At 43.0% G+C, this 26,236-nt stretch overlaps 1 protein-coding gene and 1 non-coding gene across 6 annotated transcripts in view; one reads left to right on the top strand and one right to left on the bottom strand.

Annotated features, from left to right (window-relative positions):
- Positions 1–26,236, top strand: part of ZZEF1 (zinc finger ZZ-type and EF-hand domain containing 1) — a 137,764-nt gene that overhangs the window by 14,665 nt on the left and 96,863 nt on the right. For 3 of the 5 annotated variants that reach the window (XM_063598863.1, XM_024926259.4, XM_063598866.1), the window contains exons 2-9: positions 4,455–4,599; positions 11,312–11,506; positions 14,001–14,172; positions 15,668–15,867; positions 18,594–18,804; positions 22,635–22,751; positions 23,633–23,811; positions 26,041–26,139. In XM_063598863.1, the coding sequence (XP_063454933.1) occupies positions 4,455–4,599; positions 11,312–11,506; positions 14,001–14,172; positions 15,668–15,867; positions 18,594–18,804; positions 22,635–22,751; positions 23,633–23,811; positions 26,041–26,139 (1,318 nt within the window). Of the gene's footprint in view, positions 1–4,454; positions 4,600–10,515; positions 10,533–11,311; positions 11,507–14,000; positions 14,173–15,667; positions 15,868–18,593; positions 18,805–22,634; positions 22,752–23,632; positions 23,812–26,040; positions 26,140–26,236 lie in introns of those variants that run through there. The other 2 variants (XM_063598864.1, XM_063598865.1) reach the window with 2 other exon arrangements.
- On the bottom strand, positions 13,761–13,863 carry LOC112437683 (small nucleolar RNA U13). Its single transcript, XR_003026240.1, has one exon. It is a non-coding gene; the product is annotated as a small nucleolar RNA U13 (small nucleolar RNA).

Raw genomic sequence — 26,236 nt, 5'->3', positions numbered from 1 at the left:
CGTGTGACTGCTCATTGAGTCCCATTTGGATTCTTGACCTTTGACATAGAAACTGTTTCTTCTCCATGGAATTAGGACTTCCCTTTTTCCTCAGTCTTAAAAAATTTCACTGTGATGCACTTTTATCCTGTGTGCAGGGTAATCAGCCCCTGCAGTCACGGAACTCATGTCCTTCAGTTTGGGGAAATGATCTTGAATCGTAATGATAGTGATTTCCTCCCCTACGTTTTCTGCATTCCATCTTTCTTAAACTCTTGTTTGGATGTGGGACGTCTTGAACTGGTCCCCGGATTTCCCTTCACTTTTCTTTCCCGGTTTCCTTGAACTGGCCCGCTAACTTTCCTGGCTTTTCTCTCCCCGTTTCCTTAGTTTTGTCTGTTGGCTCTACTTTATGGGCACTTCGGTCTCTTCACCTTCCAACCTTTCCTGTGAGATTTTTGTTTTGTTGTGATATTTTCATTTTTAAGAGCTTTTTATTTTTATTTATTTATTTTTACTTTTGAGACGGAGTCTCGCTCTGTCACCCAGGCTGGAGTGCAAGGGCGAGATCTCAGCTCACTGCAAGCTCCACCTCCTGGGTTCAAGCGATTCTCCTGCCTCAGCCTCCCTAGTAGCTGGGACTACAGGTACCCACCACCACGCCCGGCTAATTTTTGTATCTTTAGTAGAGATGTGGTTTCGCATGTTGGCCAGGCTAGTTTCAAACTCCTGACCTCAGGTGATCTGCCCACCTCAGCTTCCCAAAGTGCTGGGATTATAGGCATGAGCCACCGTGCCCAACCTCATATTTTTATTTTTTAACTTTTTAGGTTCGGGGGTACATGTGCAGTTTTGTTATAGAGGTAAACTCATCTCATGGGGGTTGGTTGTACACATTACAACTAAGCCCAGCACCCAATAGTTATTTTTTCTGGTCCTCTCCCTCCTCTCACCCTCCCACCTTAGGTAGGCCCCAGGGTCTGTTGTTTCTTCTTTGTGTTCATGAGTTCTCATCATTTAGCTCCCACTTGTAAGTGAGAACATGCAGTATTTGGTTTTCTGTTCCTGCCTTAGTTTGCTAAGGATAGTGGCCTCCAGCTCCATCCATGTTCCCACAAAAGACATGATCTTGTTCTTTTTATGGCTGCATAGTATTCCATGGTGTATATGTACCATCTTTTCTTTTTTATTCTTTTCTTTTTCTCCGCCTCCTGGGTTCCAGTGATTCTCCTGCCTCAGCCTCCCGAGTAGCTGGGACTATAGGTGCCCACCACCACACCTGGCTCATTTTTGTATTTTTAGTAGAGATGGGGTTTCGCCATATTGGACAGGCTGGTCTGGAACTCCTGACCTTGTGATCCATCCGCCTCAGTCTCCCAAAGTGCTGGGATTACAGGTGTGAGCCACCGCTCCCAGCCCTCTTTTTTTTCTTTTTACTTTATTTATGTTGAAGGACTACACATTTTCTTCATCCAGTCTGTCATTGATGGGCATTTAGGTTGATTGTGTGTCTTTGCTATTGTGAATAGTGCTGCAGTGAACATTTGGGTGTATGTGTCTTTATGGTAGAATGATATTTCTTCCTCTGGGTATATACCCAGTAATGGGATTGCCGGGTCAAATGGTAGTTCTGCTTTTAGCTTTTTGAGGAATCACCACATTGCTTTCCACAGTGATCGAACTAATTTATACTCCCTTCAAGAGCTTTTAAACATTTTCTCAATATCCTGTTTTTAGTTAATAGTTATCCTGTTCTTTGATGATTGCAATATGTTTATTATAAGAGAGTGGTGGTTGCACAACTCTGAGTATTCTAAGACCTACTGAATTATACACTTTAAAAGGATGAACTTTATAGTGTGTGAATTACATACCTTAGTAAAGTTGGTATTAAAAATGTTTTTTGGGCCGGGTGCGGTGGCTCACACCTGTAATCCCAGCACTTTGGGGGGCCGAGGTGGGCAGATCACAAGGTCAAGAGATCAAGACCATCCTGGCCAACATGGTGAAACCCCATCTCTACTAAAAACGCAAAAATTAGCTGGGCATGGTGGCGCATGCTTGTAATCCCAGCTACTCGGGAGGCTGAGGAAGAATAGCTTGAACTCGGGAGGCGGAGGTTGCAGTGAGCCGAGATCGCACCACTGCACTCCAGTCTGGGCGACTGAGCAAGACTCCGTCTCAAAAAAAAAAAAAAAATGATTTTGGCCAGGCGCAGTAGCTCACGCCTTTAATCCCAGCACTTTGGGAGGCCGAGGCAGGCGGATCACTTGAGGCCAGCAGTTCAGGACCAGCCTGGCCAACATGGTGAAACTCCATCTCAACCAAAAAGTGCAAAAAATTAGCCAGGCGTGGTGGTGCATGCCTGTAGTCCCAGCTACTCGGGAGGCTGAGGCAGGAGAATCACTTGAACCTGGGAGGCGGAGGTTGCAGTGAGCCTAGATCGTGCAACTGCACTCCAGCTGGGGCGACAGAACTAAACTCTGTGTCAAATTAAAAAAAAAAAAAAAACTTTAGAAAAATATTTCTCTGAAGATATTAATCATCCTTTTGAAGTTTTATTTTCCTTGCATTGTCTGTCTTTTCTCCTAGTTGTCTTTTTTTTTTTTTTTTTTTAAAGACAGAGTCTGGCTCTGTCACCCAGGCTGGAGTGCAGTGGCGCCATCTCAGCTCACTGCAACCTCCGCCTCCTGGCTTCAAGCGATTCTTGTGCTGCAGCCTCCTGAGTAGCTGGGATTACATGCACGTGCCACCACGCCCAGCTAATTTTTTTGTATTTTTAGTAGAGACAGGGTTTCACCATGTTGAGCAGGCTGGTCTCAAATTCCTGGCCTCAAGTGATCCGCTGGCCTCAGCCTCCCGAAGTGCTGGGATTGCAGATGTGAGCCACCGCATCTGGCCTCTCCTAGTTGCTTTTTCTGAGTTTTATGTTAAGGCTTTACTCAAATGTCCAGGTGGCCTGGGCTGTCCACTCCTTAAGGAATGGGGGACTAAAAAGCTGGACGCTCTTTGTGTCTGGCATTAAGCTCACTGCCCCCCTTACTGCATTTATGCCCGTGGTTTTTGGACTCAAATACAGGAATTTGCGTTTGTTCCTCTTAAACACTGCATTGTTCAGAGGTCTATGATGGAAATAGGGGTATTTATGTTAGTCATGAAACCTCAGTAGGTTGTTTTCCTATTTCATGGAGGAGAGAAATAAGAACAAGGGGCAGGAGTTTTAAGAAAGAGAGAGGGTTACTTGGAAAGGAGGCTTAAAGACTCCTGAAGTATTGCATGGTGAGGGCGATGTGTGAGTGAGTGTATCAGCAGGAGGACAGAAGGCATTGTTGAGGAAGGGATTGAAATCTGGGGAGAGAGGGCAGTTGCTGAGTGAGGTAAGTCTTGTAGGATGTAAGGGAAGGGGGTCAGGGACACCAGAGGGTGAGGTTAGAAAGGAGAAGGGGAACACTACAGGGCCGATGTGCTTTTCACTGTACTGGGCTCTGTTCAAATGTTACTTAATCCAGGCAGCAGCCTGTGAGGTTGACAGTATTTGCTGCATCTTTCAGATCAAGAAGCTGTGGCTTATGGAGGTAAAGAAACTTAGGTAAGGTCACATAGCAGAGTAGTGATGGAGCAGATTTAAACCAAATCTCTACTGTCCCAGGTTCCCCAGATGGCCCAGCATGGGCGAGAGGCAAGCTAGATTACAATTAAAGGTTAGTGAAAACAGGGCTGTGAAACAGACAAACCAAGTTAGCTCTTGTGTCCAAAGAGTGTTTAAAAGAAAAAGCCCAGGCAGACGCGGTGGCCCACGCCTGTAATCCCAGCACTTTGGGAGGCTGAGGTGGGCGGATCACCTGAGGTCAGGAGTTCGAGACCAGCCTGGCCAACATGGAGGAACCCCATCTCTACTGAAAATACAAAAAAAAAAAAAAATTAGCTGAGCGTTGTGGCAGGCGCCTGTAGTCCCAGCTACTCAGGAGGCTGAGGCAGGAGAATCACTTGAACACGGGAGGCGGAGGTTGCAGTGAGCTGAGGTCGCGCCACTGCACTCCGGCCTGGGCGACAAGAGTGAAACTGTGTCTCAAAAAGGGAAAAGAAAAAGCCCAGCTAAAGTCGAGGTGCTATTCTAAGCCAATTCTTTATATTCTGACACTTCGCAACCAGTTGAAAAACTTTACAGTGGCTGCTTCCTTCTGAAATTATTTAGTGGGGAGGAGACTTACTACATAATTACTCTCTTGGATTACTTAATGGTTACTCTCTTGGAATATAGATTGGAATACAAATAAGATGTGTACTTGCATACATACATCCTACAAAGCACAGTGAGTTCCTGTTCTGAATTTATCTTCGGTTGATATATATGGACTCTTCTCCCTGCAACCAAAAATAAATCACCGGTCTCGAGAATTTTAAATAAAAGAAACTTGAAACAGCCCTGGTTTACTTGAAACAGCCCTGATTTTCTTGCATCTCTTATCTTGTAGGCCTTTGCCCAGTTTGATGCTGAGGGTGATGGGACAGTTGATGCCGAGAACATGTTGGAGGCCCTCAAGAATTCCAGTGGAGTTAATCTTCAGGGGGAGCTGAGCCACATCATCAGACAACTACAGGCCTGCTCTCTGGTTCCAGGTGAGGCTTCCATCTAGGTGCTGTCTTAGAACCAAAGTGAACTTTGCTATACTACTGATTGAAATTAGGCAAAATTGTGGCCACATGCAGTAAACTCCCCCAACAGTGTTCATTAGGCTCCTGATCTGAATTAGCATTTCCTTTAGTCATCTCCTTCATCCCCAGTACGGTGGTGGCTAAGCAGTTCTACCGTTTTATAACATGAACCCTTGTCACGTGGCCGCTTTCCTTATTGGATCTCTTCATTTCACTACAGGAGCCCTCCTTGGCCTTCACTGTTCATTCTCTTAGCATCCTGCATTCTTTTTTGCAACATATTACCATTGTAATTGATCAATTCATCATTCAATTATTAGTAAAGTGTTTGTCTTCACTCCTGTACTATAGTTCCATGAGGGCAGGGACCTTCTGTCTTATTTCTGCTCTGTCCTCACATTTGGGGCATTTTTTTTGGCATGTGGTAAGCACTTAGTGGTTTTTTTAGAAAGCTATTACAGTATTCCCTTCTTACCCATGCGGGAGATGTTCCAGCACCCCCAGTGGGTGCCTGAAACCAAGGATAGTACCCAACCCTATATATACTATATATTTTTCTGATATATATATATATATATAGTTATGATAAATTCTAATGTATAAATTAGGCATAATAAGAAGAGGTCAGGCCGGGCACGGTGGCTTACACCTGTAATCCCAGCACTTTGGAGGCCGAGGCGGGCGGATCACGAGGTCAGGAGATCGAGATCATTCTGGCTAACACAGTGAAACCCTGTCTCTACTGAAAATACAAAAAAATTATCCGGGCATGGTGGTAGGCGCCCGTAGTCCCAGCTACTCGGGAGGCTGAGGCAGGAGAATGGCGTTAACCCGGGAGGCGGAGCTTGCAGTGAGCCAAGATCGCGGCACTGCACTCCAGCCAGGGCAACAAAGCGAGACTCCATCTCAAAAAAAAAAAAAAAAAGGAAGAGGTCAATAACAATAGCTGACAATAAAATAGAATGATTATAACAATATACTAAAATAAAAATTAGGTGAATGTGGCCCCTCTTTCTTTCTCTTTCTGTCTCACAGTATCTGTACCATACTCACCTATTTTGGGGTCTTTATTGACCACAGGTAACTGAAATTGTGGATAAGGGAGGACTACTATATTCAGAAATTTAAGTAAGAATAAAAATAGCTTAAAATTAAGCAATGCCGGCGGGGCACAGTGGCTCACGCCTGTAATCCCAGCACTGGGGGAGGCCGAGGTGGGCGGAGTTCCCGACCTGAGGTCGGGAGTTCAAAACCAGCCTGACCAACATGGAGAAACTCCGTCTCTACTAAAAATACAAAAATTAGGTGGGCATGTTGGTGCATGCCTGTAATCCCAGCTATTCGGGAGGCTAAGGCAGGAGAATCACTTGAACCCTGGGAGGTGGTGGTTGCAGTGAGCTGAGATCACACCATTGCACTCCAGCCTGGGCAACAAGAGCGAAACTCCGTCTGGAAAAAAAAAAAAAGAAAAGACATGGCCTGTGTTTTTGTATTTTTTTGGGGGGGAGCTCAGACTTACACGTAAATACAGAATCATAATAAAATTAACATTTGTTTTTTCTAGTGAGAAGACAATTGTGTTTGAAAGAAAGAAACTTTCTACATTTTCCTTTCAGTCTTGGTTTACTTTACCTCAGCATTTTTCCTGCTCTGTGCACTTGGTGTCATAATACTTAGGGTCACTAGGGCAGCAATGGAGACAAAATAGATTTGATAGACACATAAGTGTAAATCTGATTGCTCTTGACCCCTCTGGCTTACTGACTGCTGAGTGATGTATTGAGCTAGGGAAGGATAGTTTCCATATATTAATGAAGAATGTGTATTTCCAGCCAGACATGGTGGCTCATGCCTGTAATCTCAGCACTTTGGGAAGCCGAAGTGGAAGGATTGCTTGAGGCCAGGAGTTGAGACCAGCCAGGGCAGCATAGTGAGACCCCATCTCTTACAAAAAAAATTAGCAGGTCATGGTTGTGTGCACCATTGGTCCCAGCTACTCGGGATACTGAGGCAGGAGGATTGCTTGAGACCTGGAGGTTGAGGCTGCAGTGAGCCGTGATCATGCCACTGTATTCCATCCCTGTGATAGAGCGAGACCCTGTCTCAAAAAAAAAAAAAAGTGTATTTCCATTCTCCTTCAGGTTGTCTTTAATTATGTAATGTTATACATGTTAACTTTTTCCCTAGTCTCGTGGCAATTAAAATTATTATTATTTTTCTTTTGAGACAGAGTCTTGCTCTGTCACCCAGGCTGGAGTGCAGTGGGATCTCCATTCACTGCAGCCTCCACCTCCTGGGTTCAAGTGATTGTTGTGCCTCAGCCTCCCGAGTAGCTGGGAGCACAGGCACCGGCCACCACGTCCGGCTAATTTTTATGTTTTTAGTAGAGATGGGGTTTCACCATATTGGCCAGAGGCTGGTCTTGAACTCCTGACCTCAAGTGATCCACCTGTCTTGGCCTCCCAAAGTGTTGGGATTACAGGCGTGAGCCACTGCACCCGGCCTGAATTATCTTTAGCTAGCTTTTATCTTAGCGTTTACATACTACTCCACTTTTGCCTTACCAGCATGTGGATAGCATCAGGAGCTTTATTTGGACACCTCAGACAGTTTTGGGGAGGAAAGCAAAGGGATTGAGACCAGGGAATCCACCAACAGATAATTCGTAGTGCACTGTTGTGCTGGGCAACTGCTGAAATGGGGGATGAGATTGAGAAAGCATCAGGTTCCAAATCTCAAGGCACTTACGTAGCAGGCTCATGACTTAGGACTTCATACTCAAAACTTTTCATCAGCACCCAATTCATCAGTCTTGGAATGAACCTTTGTGAGCTGAAGTTGCTTTGGTGGTGGGAATTTTTAGTTTCTAACCTTCGTCTGCACTAAAAGTAGTTCCTTTTGTATCTCACGGTGTTGGTGCTTAAGCGTTTAAGAAAAGAGAACAGTACCTTTTCCAAATTCATTAGGCTTGGAATTCATTTACTGAAGGCTAAATTAATTTACCAAATGTTTCAGCATATGAAAACACTTTTTCCATCATAGGAACAAGTTTTTGTTTTGTTTTTAACATAGATACAACGTTTTGCCATGTTGCCCAGTCTGGTCTTGAACTCCTGAGCTCGGGCATTCCACCTACCTTGGCCTCCTGAAATGTGGGGATTACAGGCATGAGCCACTGTGCCAAATCTGTTTTTTCACATAGGTTTTGAGCAAAACAGTGCAGCATCAGCAGTATCCTAAATATGAAGCTCAGGTATTACTGTGGAGTCAGCTAAGAAAAAGACTGAGCCACTCCTGGCTTCTTTCTTCCTCAGCTTTCAGACGGCCTGTCATGGGACTTTGCCTTGTGATTGTGTGAGCCAATTCTCCTTAATAAACTCCCTTTTATATATACATATATCCTAGTATTTCTGTCCCTCTGGACAACACTGACTCATATAGATTTTGATACCAGAAGGGGTTCTAAAGGAACATTTTTTTTTTTTTTTCTGAGACGGAATCTTGCTCTGTCACCCATGGTGGAGTGCAGTGGCGCAGTCTCGGCTCGCTGCAACTTCTGCCTCCCGGATTCAAGCAATTCTCCTGCCTCAGCCTCCCGAGTAGCTGGAATTACAGGCACCCGCCACCGCGCCCAGATAATTTTTGTATTTTTAGTGGAGATGGGGTTTCATCATGTTGGCCAGGCTGCTCTTCGAACTCCTGACCTCGTGATCTGCCCGCCTTGGCCTCCCAAAAGTGCTGGGATTACAGGCATGAGCTACTGCGCCCAGTCTTTGAGGAAAAGAATTTTAAGGATGGATTTCTTTAGTTGGTTTTGTAGTTTTGGGAGTTGGCTGTTTAATTTGATTAGACCCCAAAATGCTAAGGAGTCTACCTCTAATAGTATGGAGAATGCTGATAGTCCTTGGTGTGGACTGTTAAGAGAGTTGTGCAGAATAAATGCACTTGATATTCCCGATTCACCTCTCTTGAGAATCAAGGAGTTTAGTGACTCTATACATGATACCTTTGGCCATATATGGAGAACCAAGGACTGTAATGAAGTTGGTTGGTGCTCCTAAGTTTGCTGGACAAAGTGATGAAAGAAGAGGATGAGCTCAGGGTTTCTGTCTCCAGAAATGCTTACTTAGCCTCACATCTTCCAAGATTGCCCTGGGTGAGAGTCTTACCTCCTTTAGACAAAGGGCTGAAATTGTGGAAAATCAGACACAAGCTCATGTCATGTGAGTGGCTGACCTCCAATGAAAGGTGCATGCTCAGTCTCAGCAGGTGTCTACTTTTAAAATGAGGGCATTGATTGGGAAAGAATGGGACGCAGCGGATAACTGGAATAGACATACTTAGCACCTGGCAGAATCCCCATGTTGGCTTCCTGCCCAGTAGGGTGAGAGCTGTTCCGGTGGGAAAGGCCAAATGGAAGCCATCAGAGCTGGCTCTACCTAGAAAAATAGTAAATCAGAAACAATATCGCACTCCTGGAGGGATTGCAGACATTGGTGCCACCATCAAGAACTTGAAAGATGCAGAGGTGGTGATTCCCACCATGTTCCCATTCAACTCTCCTATTTGGCCTGTGCAGAAGACGGATGAATATTGGAGGATGTCAGTGGATTATCGTAAGCTTAACCAAGTGGTGACTCCAATTGTAGCTGCTGTACCAGATGCGGTTTCATTGCTTGAGCAAATTAACACATCTCCTGATACTTGGTATGCAGCCATTGATTTGGCAAATGCCCTTTTCTCCATTCCTGTCCATAAGGCCCACCAGAAGCAATTTGCTTTCTGCTGGCAAGGCCAGCAATATACCCTCACTGTCTTACCTCAGGTACATCAACTCTTCAGCTTCGCATCATAATATTGTTTGCAGAGATCTTGATCACTTTCCCTTCCACAAGATATCACACTGGTACGTTACATTGATGACATTATGCAGATTGGACTCAGTGAGTGAGAAGTAGCAAACACACTGGACTTATTGGTGAGACGTTTGTGTGCCAGGGGGTGGGAAATAAGTCTGAAATAAATTCAGGTACCTTCTACCTCAGTGAAATTTTTAGGGGTTCAGTGGTGTGGGGCTGTCAAGATATTCTTTCTAAGATAAAGGATAAGTTGCTGTATTTCGCCCCTCCTACAACCAAGAAAGAGGTACATCACCTAGTGGACCAACTTGGATTTGGAGGCAGTGCATTCCTCATTTGGGTGTGTTACTCTGGCCCATTTATGCAGTGACCCGAAAGGCTGCCAGTTTTGAGAGGGTCCAGGACAGAAGGTAGCTCTGAAACAGGTCCAGGCTGCTGTGCAAGCTGCTCTGCCGCTTGGGTCATATGACTCAGCAGATCTGATGGTGCTTGAGGTGTCAGTGGCAGACAGGGATGCTGTTGGGAGCCTTTGGCAGACCCCCATAGGTGAATCACAGCAGAGGCCTTTAAGATTTTGGAGCAAGGCCCTACCATCTTTTGCAGATAACTACTCTTCTTTTGAGAGACTGCTCTGGGCCTTGGTAGAAACTGAACATTTGACTATGGGTCAGCAATTTACCATGTGACCTGAACTGCCTGTCATGAACTGGGTGCTTTCTGACCCATCCAGCCTAAAGTTGGGTGTGCACAGCAGCATTCCATCATCAAATGGAAGTGGTATATATGTGATTGGGCTTGAGCAGGTCCTGAAGGCACAAGTAAATTACATGAGGAAGTGACTCAAATGCCCATGGTTCCCACCCCTGTCACCCTGCCTTCTCTCTCCCAGCCTGTACCGATGGCCTCATGGGGGGTTCCCTATTATCAATTGACATCTTGGTGTGTCACCTGAGCCTCATTTTCCTCAGTTGTTAAAAAGGATAGCTGTACCTTCTGTGCCTCCCCCCTCACCTTACTGCGAGGATGGAATGATATGAGGTATGTGGAAGCACCTTATTGGTTGTAAAATGCCGTTGGAAACTGTGGTAATGGTAGTGGTTGTATTGTCATTATCATTGTCTTAGTATCTTAGTATAAAAGCAGTTATGTTTTTACTCTTAATGCACTGAACTTTATTTCTACCCTGTATTCTATATGCAAGACTTCCTTAAAAACGTCTATTAGTGTTTAAGTGCTTATACATTTTTGAAGATTGGATTGAAACAAAAAATCATTATTTTAAGTCTTCTAAAATTCTTTTCAACTAAAATTAAATTAATTCTTTTTTTTTTTTTTGAGGTGGAATTTCACTGTTGTTGCCCAGGCTGGAGTGCAGTGGCGTGATCTGGGCTCACTGCAACCTCCGCCCCCTGAGTTCAAGCAATTCTCCTGTCTCAGCCTCCCAAGTAGCTGGGATTACAGGCGCCTGCCACCACCCCCAGCTAACTTTTTTGTATTTTTAGTAGAGATGGGGTTTCACCATGTTGGCCAGGCTGGTATCGAACTCTTGACCTCAGGTCATCCGTCCGCCTCGGCCTCCCAAAGTGCTGGGATTACAGGCGTGAGCCACTGCACCCAACTAAATTAATTCTTAAGTTCAGAATGCTACTGGTTCATTTCTTTAAAATTTAGATTTTTTAACAATTAAAACTGAAAATATCAATGAAGATTGTTAATGACTGCTTTTAATTTAGCCAATTCAGATAGGCCACTAGGCAGGGGATGTGGAAACTACTGTGGCTTCCCCAAAACACCAAAAATGGATTTCATCTGTTTAGGTTTCACAGACATATTTTCAGAGTCGAAGGAGGGCCTTGATATTCACTCGTCAATGATACTGCGCTTCCTGCACCGCAATCGGCTCTCCAGCGCGGTGATGCCCTACCCGATGCTGGAGCACTGCAATAACATGTGCACCATGCGGTCTTCCGTCCTGAAGGAGTCTCTGGATCAGCTGGTACAAAAGGAAAAGGGTATGTGTGTGTGGGGGTTCTGAAAATACTCTGATCATTTCTTCTAACTGTTGTGTTGGTAAAATGAGCCAATTCTTTTCCCTGCCTGTATTTCTGAAAATAGTCATGAGTTTGTAACGTAAGAATGTGATCTTTCTCCTCATTCCCTTTCTTCCTAACACAGCTGGTTTCTCATCATTCAATTCTCTGCTCAGATGTGACTTTGAGGGATGCCTTTCCGCTTTATCTAATTAACACCTCCCCTACCCCCACCTTCTGGTCAGGGTCACCTTTGCAGGTTTAATGGTGGAAATCGCGCTTATTGTTATCTGAAGTTGTAGCATTATTGATTCACTTGTGTGTTGTCTGTCTTGTCTGCTTCCTCATTCCTGCACTGTGCCTGTTGCATGGTAGGTATTCAATGAGTATTTGCTGGATAAATGAAGGAAGCCACCACAGACTCACTTGGAGATGGCAACAGAAGTTCATGATGTGTATAGATAGGTCTGTGGAACATAACAGAGCCCAGGCATAGATGCCGATATACATGTGAGAACATAGTACCAGATAAAGTCAGTGTTATAAATCAGGATGGAAAGGTGAACTTCCAACAGATGGAGTTAGGGCACCTAGTTAGCCATTTGAAGAAAAAATAAAACTAGATTTTTTTTTGGAGACTGAGTTTCGTTCTTGTTGCCCAGGCTGAAGTGCAATGGTGTGATCTCTGCAGCCTCCACCTCCTGGGTTCGAGCGATTCTCCTACCTCAGCCTCCTGAGTAGCTGGGATTACAGGCATGTGCCACCATGCCCGGCTAATTTCTGTATTTTTAGTAGAGACGGGTTTCACCGTGTTGGTCAGACTGGTCTTAAACTCTTGACTTCAGATGATCCACCCACCTTGGCTTCCCAAAGTGCTGGGATTACAGGTGTGAGCCACCACCCAGCTGAAACTAGATTCTTAATACATTCCATTCACTAAAATAAATTTCAGATGATCAAAAAGTTCAACTAAAAATAAAATGCTAAAAATATTGGAAGAAAATAGTTCCACCTTGTAAAATACGGAACAGCCTTTCTAAGCAAGGCATGAAACCCAGAATCTATGAAAGAAAAGATTAATAAATTAGTCTGTATGAAAATTAACCTTGCTCACAGCAAAAAAAAATATAAGCAGAGTCAAAAACAAGTGACATTGTGGGTACAAAAATAAATTTTATAACATATTACAGATACAATTGACTAAATTTTTTAGTAACTCTGCCCTTGGGCAATTATTTAACCCTGTGTTCCTTAGTTTATTTATTTTATTTTATTTATTTATTTGCGACGGAGTCTTACTCTGTCTCCCAGGCCGGTGTGCAGTGGTGTGATCCCGGCTCACCGAAACCTTCGCCTCCCAGGTTTAAGCAATTCTTGTGCTTTAGCCTCCTGAGTAACTGGGATTACAGGCACGTGCCACCATGCCTGGCTGGTTTTTGTATTTTTAGTAGAGATGGGGTTTCACCATGTTGGCCAGGCTGGTCTCGACCTCCTGACCTCAAGTGATCCGCCTGCCTTGGCCTCCTAAAGTGCTGGGATTACAGGCGTGAGCCACTGAGTCTGGCCAGTTTCTTAATTTTTAAAATGAATTAATACATAAGGAAAGTATAAAAAGCACATGGCCAGGCACGGTGGTTGATGCCTATAATCCCAGTACTTTGGGAGGCCAAAGTGGGAAGATCACTTGAAGCCAGGAGTTTGACACCAGCCTGGGCAACACAGGGATGACCCCATCTCTCCAAAAAATTTTTTAAAAAATTAGCCAGGCGTGGTGGTGCACACCTGTAGTCCCGGCTACTTGGGAGAATGAGGCAGGAGGGTCACTTGAGCCTAGGAGATCGAGGCTGCGGTGAGCTGTGATCACACCACTGCACTCCAGCCTGGGAACAGAGTGAGACCCTCTCAAAAAAATCTCAACAAAAAAAAGCACGTGGGTTATAGTAAACACTCAAGTAAATGTTAGCTATTCTATATATGTTTATATATACATTTGATCATGTATAGAAAATGTATGAATTAACTCAGAAGAACATGGAAGAGGGCAGGACCAGACTGTACTCAGAAGCCAGCAGCTTAAAAAGTGTCACTCATTATTTAAAAAATGTAAATTCAAACCGTAATTTACCATTTTCTTCTCGGCATGGTTTTGCAAATACATCAGTGATTAAAGAATTGCACTGATAGAGACGATGGGGTAATCCTTGGCCACTGGGTTCTTTGGAAGGTGACATATGATCTTCACGTCAGGTAATATGCCAATGACGTAACAGTTTGAGGGAGGCATATTTGACACATGTGCGTGAAAACCCACTCATGACGCTGATGAACTACAAAAGGATCTGGAAGGAGATTTTAAGGAAGATTTGTGTTTCTAGGGCCAGAGTACCAAGCGTATTTCTGTTAGATATTTTAAATGACTCTTTTTTTTCCCTTTGTGAAAGGGATGTCATATAATCAACTCTGGTTTCCCCTACAGAAAGCCCTGGAGATCTAACTAGAAGTCCAGAGATGGATAAACTCAAGTCAGTAGCAAAGTGCTATGCTTATATAGAAACATCCTCCAACTCGGCAGACATTGACAAGATGACAAATGGAGAAACCTCATCCTACTGGCAGTCAGATGGCAGTGCCTGTTCACACTGGATTCGGTGGGTGGTATATAATACTTTTCTGTTTTTTAAAATTTTGGGATGTTTTCTTCTTAACTGCCTACTCTTTGTATTTTAAGTGGCTATGAAGATGCTTTAAGAATCAAGTAAAATCAATCATGTAAAATCATGTAACCTGGCTTATATATTCCTAACAGATAATTTCCCTGATATTTTAAAGGAGGAAATAACATTTGATTAATTTTAGATTAGTACTGATTTCATATCTTTTTTCACTAGTTTCTCAGGAAAATTAATACCACAAAGAGTAAGTACTTACATGTGATTGTATTTTGAAATATCCTTTCTCTACTTTTTTTTTTTTTTTTAAGACAGGATCTTATTTTTGTCACCCAGTCTGGAGTGCAGTGGTGCAGTCATAGCTCACTGTAACCTCAGACTCCTGGGTTCAAGCAGTCCTCCTGCCTCAGTCTCAGTCGCTGGGATTTAGGCAGGCACCACCATACCTGGCTAATTTCTTTATACTTTTTTGTAGAAATGGGGCCTCACTACGTTGCCCAGGCTTGTCTCAAACTCCTAGCCTTAATCCTCCTGTCTTGGCCTCCCAAAGTGTTGGGTTTATAGGTGTGAGCCACTGCACCCGGTCCCTTTCTATACTTCTTTTTTTTTTTTTTTTTTGAGATGGAGCCTTGCTCTGACGCCCAGGCTGGAGTGCAGTGGCATGATCTCTGTTCACTGCAACCTCCATCTCCAAGGCTCAAGCGATTCTCCTGCCTCAGCCTCCTGGGTGGCTGGGATTAAAGCTGCGCACCACCACACTCAGCTAATTTTTGTATTTTTAGTAGAGACAGGGTTTCACCATGTTGGCAGGCTGGTCTCAAGCTCCCAACTTCTCAAAGTGCTGGGATTACAGGCGTGAGCCACCGTGCCTGGCCTCTTTCTATATACATTTTTGAAATTCACTGTATGTAACTGAGTTGGTCACTTTAGAAGAAGAAATAGTGTGGTCAAGAATCCTGGAGTGGAGCTAATGATAATAAACAGTGGTATTTCTGGAAGCTCTGAAGCTGCTATTGAAATTTTCACCTCTCCCCTCAGAAAACAGGCTAATTCCAATTGGTAGAATTAAGTGCCAGAAATAATTGTATTCTTTTCTCTTAGAGGACACATTTGACCTTTAGACATCTAATTTATAGATGAGAGAATATACTCAGTTTTTTTGTATGCAGTTTAAAATTAGCTTTTTTGCCAGGTAAAGGGATTTTGTTAGAATGTTCATACTGTTCGTTCTTTCTGTACAAATAGCTTAAAAGGAATCGTAAGATTAATCTTGAACTGAAAGGTCTTTAAAAAATGTGGGAAGGTCAAGGTCAGAAGGACTTTGAAACTCATAGCCAGCATTTCAAGTTAGTTGCTGTTAGGAAAACCAGTCTTTGGATATATCAAATGTAAGCTCTTTGAGGTGGGACTTCTGGATCCTGTCAGTTCTTGACTCCTATAAACATTTGTAATTTCTGCTTTTTGTGTTTTCCAGTTTAAAAATGAAGCCAGATGTTGTGCTTAGGCACCTGTCCATTGCAGTGGCTGCCACTGACCAGAGCTACATGCCACAGCAGGTGACAGTAGCTGTAGGGAGGAATGCCAGCGATCTTCAGGAAGTCCGAGATGTGCACATCCCCAGCAATGTCACTGGCTATGTGACGCTGCTGGAAAATGCCAACGTCAGTCAGCTCTGTAAGTCCAACAGAACTGAGGGGATAGGGAAAAGCAAGGGAGTAGTATTTTTTACTTTGAAGTGAAGAGGCTGTTAGTTTTTGAGATTCGGTTTGCTTCTTAGGATGTACACAAAAGTGGTCATTATTTCATTCATTAAGTGTTGTAGAAATTATAGAAAAGCGTCGGGGCATGCTGGCTCACGCCTGTAATCCCAGCACTTTGGGAGTCCAAGGCAGGTGAATCACTTGAGATCAGGAGTTTGAAAACAGCCTGGCCAACATGGTGAAACCCTGTCTCTACTAAAAATACAAAAATTATCCAGGCGTGGGGGTGGGTACCTGTAATCCCAGCCACTTGGGGGGCTAAGGCAGAAGAATCGCTTGAACCCAGGAAGCTACGGCTGCAGTGAGCCGAGATCACACCACTGCACTCCAGCCTGGGTGACAGAGCAAGACTCCATCTCAAACCAAAAAAAAAGAAAGAAATTATAGAAGAGCAGTGAAATCATTTTTTTCATTAAAAACAAAACAAAACATATATATATATATACATATATATATATATATTTAGACAGGATCTCTTTTTGTCACCCAGGCTGGAGTGCAGTGGTACAGTCATAGCTCACTGTAACCTCAGACTCCTGGGTTCAAGCAGTCTTCCTGCCTCAGTCTCAGTAGCTGGAATGTAGACATGCACCGCGATGCCTGGCTAATTTCTTTACACTTTTTTGTAGAAATGGGGCCTCACTGTGTTGCCCAGGTTGATCTCAAACTCCTGGCCTTTATGCTCCTACCTTGGCCTCCCAAAACATTGGGATTATAAATATATATATATATAAACATATATATATAATATGTTTTTATATATGTTTATACATATATATTGTGTATGCTTACATGTGTAATATATATGTTTTTTCTATATATTTTTTTCTTTTTTTTTTTTGAGACGGAGCCTCGCATTGTCGCCTGGGCTGGAGTGCAGTGGTGCAGTCTCAGCTCACTGCAACCTCCACCTCCGGGGTTCATGCAATTCTCCTGCCTTAGTCTCCCGAGTAGCTGCGATTACAGGCGCACACCACCATACCCGCCTAATTTTCTGTATTTTTAGTAGAGACGGGGTTTCACTATGTTGGACAGACTGGTCTCGAACTACTGACCTCATGATCCGCCTGCCTCGGCCTTCCACAGTGCTGGGATTACAGGCATGAGTCACTGCGCTGGCCCATTAAAAATAATTTTATTCACATTTTCATATTGGAAAATTAGAAAAATATAAACAAAAATACTCAAATCCTACTACCCAGGGATTGTTACTATGACTGCCTTGATGTGGATCCTTGCAGACCTTTCCGTGTGTTTGTGTATTTGTGTGTGTAAGTGTGTGTATGGTTTACATACACACACATATATGCACACATATCTACACACCTTTTTTCCTAAAAAATAGAGCTGTATGTATCTGTTCACATAAATCTATACATATCTTTTTACAAAAATGTTGATAGTCTTTGCATGTTCTTTTGTAATTTTTTAGAGTGTGTTATATTCACGAATATCCTTATTTAGTGTTGTAAAAATATGCCGTAATTGGCTGGGTGCAGTGGCTCACGCCTCCAATCCCAGCACTTTGGGAGGCTGAGGCATGCAGGTCACTTGAGGTCAGGAGTTCTAGACCAGCCTGGCCAACATGGTGAAACTCCGTCTCTACCAAATACAAAAATTAGCCGGGCGTGGTGGCGCATGCCTGTAATCCCAGCTACTTGGGAGGCTGAGGCAGGAGAATCACTTGAACCCAGGAGGCGGAGGTTGCAGTGAGCTGAGATTGTGCCACTGCACTCCTCCAGCCTGGGTGAACAGAGCAAGACTCCATCTCAAAAAAAAAAAAAAAAAAAAAAAGCCGTAATTTTAACCCACCCCTCATTCTTGGACATTTAGGTTGTTTCCAATTTTATACCATTATAACCTTGCTTTACACATAGCATTTTGGAAATAATCACAATTCTGTGATTGCTTTCTGGGCTTATTTCGTTCAGGGAGCCGGAATGCTTCATTTTTTATCTCATTTCTTCTAATGCTTTCCTGGGCCAAAAGAAGTGTTCTTTGCTCAAAGGAACTGAGGCCTAGGGAGGTAGAGTCTTTGTGTCTCACCCCTAGCAAATAAGTAGTTAGGCCTGTGGGTTAGAAGCTTCCTGTCTTATATTGTGATCTTTTCTCTAAGTTGTGTCCTTTTTAAATTCTTACCTTCTCTCCTCTGACCCAAATAAGAAATTGTGACATCTCTTAAAAGTGAGTCATGTCTGTGTCATCTGTTTGGATTTGATTATTAAAAATAAATTCTCACAATTGCTTGTAAGCCAGCCACTGTTCTATAACTTAATCCAAATTTCAGAATCCTAGGAAGAATTCTAGAAATGTTCTTACCATGTATTCAGACAGGCTTGTTTTAAAATGTTCTTTGTGTAGTTTTTTCAAGACTCCTAAGTTCCTAAGAAGTTTTGTTGTAAAGACTTAAACCACCCTTAATTTTACATATTATTCTTATGATTTCTTAGATTTGTCAAAGCTTTTTGACAAATTTATTATATACTAGTTCCATTGCACATGCTATTTATTTCTGTCATCAAAGTGTACCTTCAGAATTTTCTTTTCAAAATGTCTATTACTATTTTGCTTTTAGTTGGGAGCCCAGCATTTGCCTAAAGAAGTTAATCCAATACTGAATTTTTTGTTTGTGCTCGACAGATGTCCAGATTAACATAAAGCGTTGTCTTAGCGATGGCTGCGACACTAGAATTCATGGTCTCAGGGCTGTTGGCTTTCAGAGAGTTAAGAAGTCTGGGGTCTCAGTCTCAGATGCTTCTGCAATATGGTATTGGTCTCTGCTGACATCTCTGGTGACGGCTTCTATGGAGACAAATCCTGCCTTTGTCCAGACAGTGCTGCACAATACTCAGTAAGTCATTCTCTCTGTGTTCCAGCCCCCTCAACATGCCCTCATTCCCCATCATCCTTTAGGGCGTATCACTGAGCAGCCTTCCATCATTGATCGTTGTGGCTCAGTCAGCTCGGCCTCAGGTGCCCTAGTGTTTCCTGTTCGTGCCACTCAGCTCCACAGTGTTTCTCTCTTTGATTGACGTTCTGACTTTACAGACTGAAAAAGTGCCCATTCCACCTTCCTGCTCCTCGTCACACAGTTCCTACAGTGTTCTTCATCAGCTCACTAAGTGGACCAGTCTTGTGAGGAGGTCACTTATGCTGTGCCTGTTCCTTGTCCATTGGGAAGTAATTGCTCATGTTTCTATAGGATTTGATGTTGGATAAAGCCCTTTCAGATGCAGTCTATTATTTTACCTACTGACACTGAAGTGTACCTGTGAAAATCACCCCATTTTATAGACGCAGATGTTGTGACCTTTCCTGAAGTCACAAGACCAGGCTGCAGTAATGGATCAGTTGAGGGCTCTTTCCACGAATGAGTGAAATCTTTTCAGGGTACTAAATTAATTTCTTTTGAAATGTAGAGTACTTTTGAAAAAAAATCATTAGGGCAAAAAGACCAAGTAGTAACATATAAGACAAATACAACCAGCTATAGCAGCACTGAAATATTAGTATTGTGCAGATTCAGTAACTGATAATAGGTACCTATAGTGTAGGCGGTGAGAGTATCAGCCAAAAAGAGATTGCTAATATTTTGTTCTCTAGACATCTTTTGAGATTCGTTAGCACTATTGAGTAAAACTGTTAGCAAATAACACTGCTGCTCTGAAGGTTAATAGTTGGCCATACCTTGTTCTTTCTTCCTGTTGTAGCATGTATTCTCACTAAATTATTTCATACGTAGAGAAGCATTGCAAGTTTACATTTAACAAATAATTTTTATTTCTTCCTCAGTCATTAGAGAGTAATTTGCCTGCCTGTGCCCCATCGTTCCTGCTGCTTTAGTGTGTATTTCCTGTAAACAAGAACATTTACTGACAACCATTGAAATCAGGAAATCCACATTGGTGTACATTGCTATGTTGCCACCATCTCATCCTCAGACTCCCTGCAAGTTTTGCACGTTGCCCCAGTCACGCCCCTTACAGCAAAAGGATCCAGCGAAACACTCTGCATTTCTTTGTCCTTTCTCTTTAGTTTCCTTCATTCTGAAACAATTCCTCAATATTTCCTTGACTTTCCTCAGTATTTCCTTGACCCTGATACTTTTGAAAATTACAGGTCAGTTATTTTGAAGAGTGTCCTTCAATTCTGGTTTATTTGATGTTTTATCGTGATCAGATTGAGGTTTTGTTATCTGTCTCTAGCAGGAATATCATAGAAGTGATGCTTTGTTCTCATTGCATCCCGTTGGGTTGCACACAACTTCAGATAGTCCTCATTCTAATGCAGTCTTGTTAACTTTGATCACTTGATTAAAGTGGTTTTTGCCAGACTTTTCCATTGTAAAATAAATATTTTTCACTTCATAATTAATAAATACGTTAAAGGCGGTACTTTGAGACTATGTAAATATCTTATTCCTCATCAAAACTTTATGTTAGTGGATTCCTCTTTTATGCACTAGATTATAGTCAGCCACAGTTTTGATGCTTATGTTATCCTGGAGTTGGCTGGTGGCAACCCCTGCAGTCTGGCTTGTGTGTCCTTTTGACATGTCTCGTTCTCGGAATGCTTCCATATGTTCTGACACATGATATTCCAGGCTTATCTTGAATGTTCCCTGCATTAGTCCTGGAATCAGCCATTTTTCTGAATCAGGGGCTCTTTAGGTGGAGATCCACCCACCTCGGTCTCCCAAAGTGCAGAGATTACAGGCATGAGCCACCATGCCCGGCCTATTTCTTTATTTGTGACTGCCTTCTCTGATACTAAGAAACTTGCTTCCCATGATCCTTAATACATTTTTTGTGCTTACTCAGTTCGCCTCTATGTAACCAGTGTCCCATTGCCCCTGCCCTTGCATGGACACCCTCCCTATCCCATTCCTGCTCCAGCATCTTTTGCAGAGCTGCTGCTGTGGCCATCCTTGCACAGATGCCCTTCTTATCTTCCTCGAGTTCCTATACCCTGTGCCAGGCCACCCTTCTTGCCTCACTTGGTGCCTGCATTCCGTATCAGGCCGTACCTTTGTGAAGACACCTTTCTCACCCTGCTCAGGCTCTAAAACCTCACCGTAGGCCACCATGACGACTCCCCCTTACTCCCCAGACACATACAAATGTCTGCGCTGCACAGCCCCATCTTGTGGACTGGATTTTCAGGAAAAGGAAGAGGTTTCTATATTTTTTTTGAAGATGTGGCAAGTGGTTGAAGAATGGACAGATTTTAAAGTTTGTGTCCCTGCTCAGTTTTACTAGTTCATCTGCAATGATATTTTCGTGCACTCCTGCCTTTTTAAGATTAGTGATCTAAATCTATTTTAAAATTAAAGATTTATTGAAAAAAATCAATGAGGAAAAATAGGTAAGGAAAAGAATATTTTGGGACAGAAGTGTTGCCTGTATCAGTGGAAATAAATTCAGTAAATGATTGCATGCTACTTGTGTGCATTAGACCTCACTGATCAGCTGCATCTGTGTGTAGCTGCCATGTTTGTGCAACCCCAAAACGGCTCATTGTGTAGACAGGAACAGAACTAGGGCAGAGTGCGAGCTGACGCAGTGTTTGCTTTGCTTTATTGTCTCTATTTTGAAATGTAGAAATGAAATTGTTTCAGGGATTTTCATAACCATTATCATCAAGCGACTATCAGTTGTAGAATTTTGAGTTATTTTTGATACATTCACAGAATACCTTGAAATTTTTCATGGTACATTCAGTCACCTAGCACAGTTGCTGGCACACAGTAGGGCTCAGAAGTCATTTGTTGCGTAAATTTTTGATGACTGCTAATCTAGAGTAGGTAAAGCTATTAGGGGATTCAGAAAGATAAATGTAAGCAAAGACGAGGAAAGGGAAACATTAAAACAGGCGTTAAGGTGGAAAGGCCAAGAAACATGGCAGGAATGGAGACGGTGATGTGCTAATCTGTTTAAGAGAACATAACAGTCATGGCACATCTTTAGATACCATAGATCTTCAGATCCTAGCTATAAAATTTTCTTTTGGTTTTTTTTTTCCCTGTTGCTGCTGAACAAATTGTAAAATAAATTTTCTACTGAGCCTCAAGCTGCTCTGCCTCTTGGGTCAGTTTTTCTAGTACTACTTAACATGAAAGCTGGATTCTAGAGAGTTGAATAAGTTTTATTCAACAGAGGGAGGCAGAACTCCTAAAAGAAAGAAACAAACACAAAACCCTATTAAACTACTTAGCACTGTGACTCCTGGGCAAAAAGGGATAGTTTAGGCTGGGCACGGTGGCTTACGCCTGTAATCATAGCACTGTGGGAGGACGAGGTAGGTGGATCACGAGGTCAGGAGTTCAAGCCCAGCCTGGCCAAGATGGTGAAACGCCGTCTCTACTAAAAATACAAATTAGTCAAGCGTGGTGGCGGGCTCCTGTAATCCTAGCTACTCAGGAAGCTGAGGCAGGAGAATCGCTTGAACCTGGGAGGTGGAGGTTGCAGTGAGCCGAGATCGCGCCACTGCACTCTAGCCTGGGTGATAGAGCGAGACTCTGTCTCAAAAAAAAGAAGGGCCAGTTTATATTGTGTGCCAGCTTCTCTGTGGGAACACTGTCTGTTTATAAGGGATTAGTCAAAACAAGCTTCTAACAGTTTATTTTTTGTCTAAATTTGGTCTGGTTTTGTTCTGATTACATTTTACATTTTCCTCTTCTAGGAAGGCGCTGCGGCACATGCCTCCACTCTCTCTCTCACCAGGATCTACAGATTTCTCAACTTTCCTCTCCCCTAATGTGCTGGAAGAAGTGGACAGTTTCCTCGTAAGGATAACTAGGTAAAATCAAGGCTGATGAGGGTAAACTCTGTGAGGAATGGAGTGCACGTATGCTTGTTAAGTCTTTAAAAAATATATATTAATCTTTTAACGATCACCACTAAAAATGGTTGCTTTTTAGCAGCTAAAGAGAAAGTGACATAATAGTTCACTCATCTAAACTCCATTATTTAGCAGTATCACCTGACCTGAAGAATTGGGAAGGTTGGTGAGGGGTGTTGCAGGGCCCAAGGGGAGTAGTCCTGTGATTCTGATAGAACAGATGTCTCAAAGTCCAACTGGCATAGCCTTCCCTCACTCAGAACCTGCTGACCTTCACATGCAGGTCCAGGGAGCCTGATTACCTACCGAACTGGGAAAGGGCACCTGGATAGCTTGATAGCAGTGACCACTTTGTGTAGGGACACTCACTTCTGCCTCAGTGAGCCCTGAGGACATTATTGCATTAGAGGTCAAACCAGTCCCTGAGCCATCTAGACAGTTTTTAACGTTTCAGTATAATGTGTTTAAATTAAAAGCAAGGAAGTATAATTCAGTGTGATACATTTTTAGTGCTTCAAGCATAAACCTTCCACTCTCTGGTCAAGCCAGCTCATTACCCAAGGCTTCTTAATAGCAGAGGCTTATTACAGTAGCATATTGGTATTATTTAATATTTAAAGATTAAAGATTATAGAAGTGAGGCTTTCATTCCCTGGCTCTCTGGATTGATTTAATTTTTCCTTAGGTTACCTTGAGGATTTTGAAAAATATTTCGGATAAACCTGTAGAAAGCATATGGCAGGTTAATGTTACTTGTGTTGATCACTTACATGGGGTTTGAGCTACCTGGATTTTTTCATGTTTTTAAGAAGTGAAAAGTTTTTGCTCTTTGCTTATAGCTGCTGTTCTACCCCAGAGGTAGAACTGACTCTTCTGGCTTTTGCTCTCGCAAGAGGAAGTGTTGCCAAAGTCATGAGCTCTCTATGCACCATCAGTGACCATCTGGACACGCAGTATGATGCCTCGTCCCTCATCTTGTCCATGGCGTCAGTCAGACAGAACCTGCTCCTCAAATATGGTAAATATGGTAAAACATGGGGGTGATAGAAATGTCAACAGTGGACAAATCATAAAACCATTCTTTGCCATGTGACCTCCTGGTATCTTCTCATCTTTTTGGGTTGTTATGGTTACACCATGATTCCTGGATGAACGTATCCTCTGAGTATCAGACCTTACTAGGATTGGCAGGGAGAAGGGGGATTTAGGTTCATTTATGTGATGGCAGTATCACCAGAAGAGGACACTTGATTGTCCACAAGGCTATACTCCCATGATCTGCTTGCAAAATTACTCAGGTCTGGTGGCCATTTGAACACAGCCATCTTTGGTGAAGTACCAAAGTGTCTCATTGTGTAGGCCAAGAGGGTTGGAGTAGTTCTTACCTGTTGGAGAGAGGAAGCTAGCCAAGATACGGTGCAAAGGGATCTTTGTCTTAGAATGCATCCCTCTGCATTCCCGTGATAGCTGCTCTGAAGGATTTGGACACCTGTCTGCCACTGCTTTCCCCCCTTGGGCTTAGCAGTAATTCATATGAGCACTTTTCTGCCAAACCAGGATGGGGCCTTATAATCCTTCTCAACATAGGAGCCCATAAAGTCACTCCCAAAAGACTGCAGTGCAGCACTTCCACTTGCGAGTGCAGCCTTCCTGGACTCCACAATATGTGGTGTTGGGTCTCATCCTGTTGGCAGTATTCCAGTGACATTTCTACCCTTTTATTTATTTTGAGAGAGAGTGTCTTGCTGTGTTGCACAGATTGGAGTGCAGTGGCATGATCACGGCTCACTGCAGCCTTGACCTCCCAGGCTCAAGTGATCGTCCTGTGTCACTCTCCCGAGTACCTGGGACCACAGGTGCATGCCAGCATACCTGGTTAATTTTTAAAATTTTTTTGTAGAGATTGGGTCTCACTATGTTGCCCAAGCTGGTCTTGAACTCCTAGGCTGAAGCAGTCCTCCCACCTTGGCCTCTTAAAATCCTGGGACTGCAGGCGTGAGCCACCACACCTGGCCTCTGCCGTGACGTTTCTACCTTCGTCTTAGTATGACTGACTTAATGGCTTCTTTTTATGTTTATTTTTATGTTTATTTTTATTTTTATTTATTTATTTTTTGAGACAGAGTCCTGCTCTGTCATCCAGGTTGGAGTGCACTGGCATAATCTCAGCCCACTGCAGCGTCCACCTCCCAGGTTCAAGTGATCCTCTTGCCTCAGCCTCCTGAGTAGCTGGGACTATAGGCATGGGCCACCACACCTGGCTAGTTAAAAATTTTTTTTTTTTAGAAATGAGCTCTCCCCATGTTGACCAGGCTGGTCTCAAACTCCTGGACTCAAGCAGTACTCCCACCTCAGCCTCCCAAAGTGCTGGAATTTACAGGCATGAGCCATGATGCCCAGCCTGTTTAATTTTTTTTTTCTTTTGCCTGTTTAAATTTTTAAGTTAGACAATTGGTGTCCTGTAAATCTAGTTTCCTCCCTAAATTTTGAAAGGTTATTTTCTTGGGTGGTTGGGGGTTGCACTGGTGAACAGCCCAGAGCAGCCATGGCTGGATAGAAGGGATAGCAGGTAGTGTCTGGAAGCTGAATAGAATTTAGATTAATGGTTGTTCAGGCAGGGAGCAGTGGATAGGAAGGAATGGGGTAACGTTCTAGTTCTAGGTCATATCATAGGTGAACAGGTGTACATTCTATTATTAAAACAAAAGGAAAACATTTTCAGATCATCATAGCAAAAGTTGATTTATATGTATATATAAATATATATATATTTTTTGCCAAAGCCAAGTGTTCTGAAAAAGTTGATTTTTCTAATTCTTGAAACAGAAATTTTGCCTGCAGAGATGATTTAAAGAAACGAGACCTAAAATATTTTATATTTAAATGCAATTGTAATAAAGTTAATTATTGGCTCCAAAACAGTATCTTAGGAATCACCCCCCCAAATATGTTCAATCTATGTTATCAACCTATGTCTTATAATGTCCTTTTTTCAGAACAATGATTGATCTAGAAAGCTGTCCTTGGAATCACTCAGGGCCATAGCTGTACTTTGTCTCTTTCAGGAAAGTACAAAGGGATGGTGTCAACTTTTGTCTGATATTACTGCTCTATTTCAGCTTTTAAACAGGGAGATTTTTAGTTAGCAGTCTGGGTAGCCACAGGACTCTATTTCCACAGATAGGCGTGCTAGTTTCTAGTTCTTCATATTTTAGCTTACAGCTTGGTCTTCCTTTTCTTTGGTCAGGTAAACCTCTCCAGTTGACTCTTCAGGCATGTGATGTCAAAGGAAAAGAAGATAAGTCTGGACCCGAAAACCTCCTTGTTGAACCGTGGACAAGGGATGGTGAGTGGTGGGTCTGTCTGTTTCTAGTGTGCTTGGTAGACAGGAGTCAGCTGTGTGAAAGCACACTCCAGGCTTTGAAATGTTTGAGGCGTGCAGT

This window comes from Pan paniscus, chromosome 19 (genome assembly GCF_029289425.2).
Source record: "Pan paniscus chromosome 19, NHGRI_mPanPan1-v2.0_pri, whole genome shotgun sequence".
Taxonomy (NCBI): domain Eukaryota; kingdom Metazoa; phylum Chordata; class Mammalia; order Primates; family Hominidae; genus Pan; species Pan paniscus.
The sequence above is the reverse complement of the archived record's forward strand: the minus strand, read 5'-3'. Positions and strand labels throughout refer to the sequence as shown.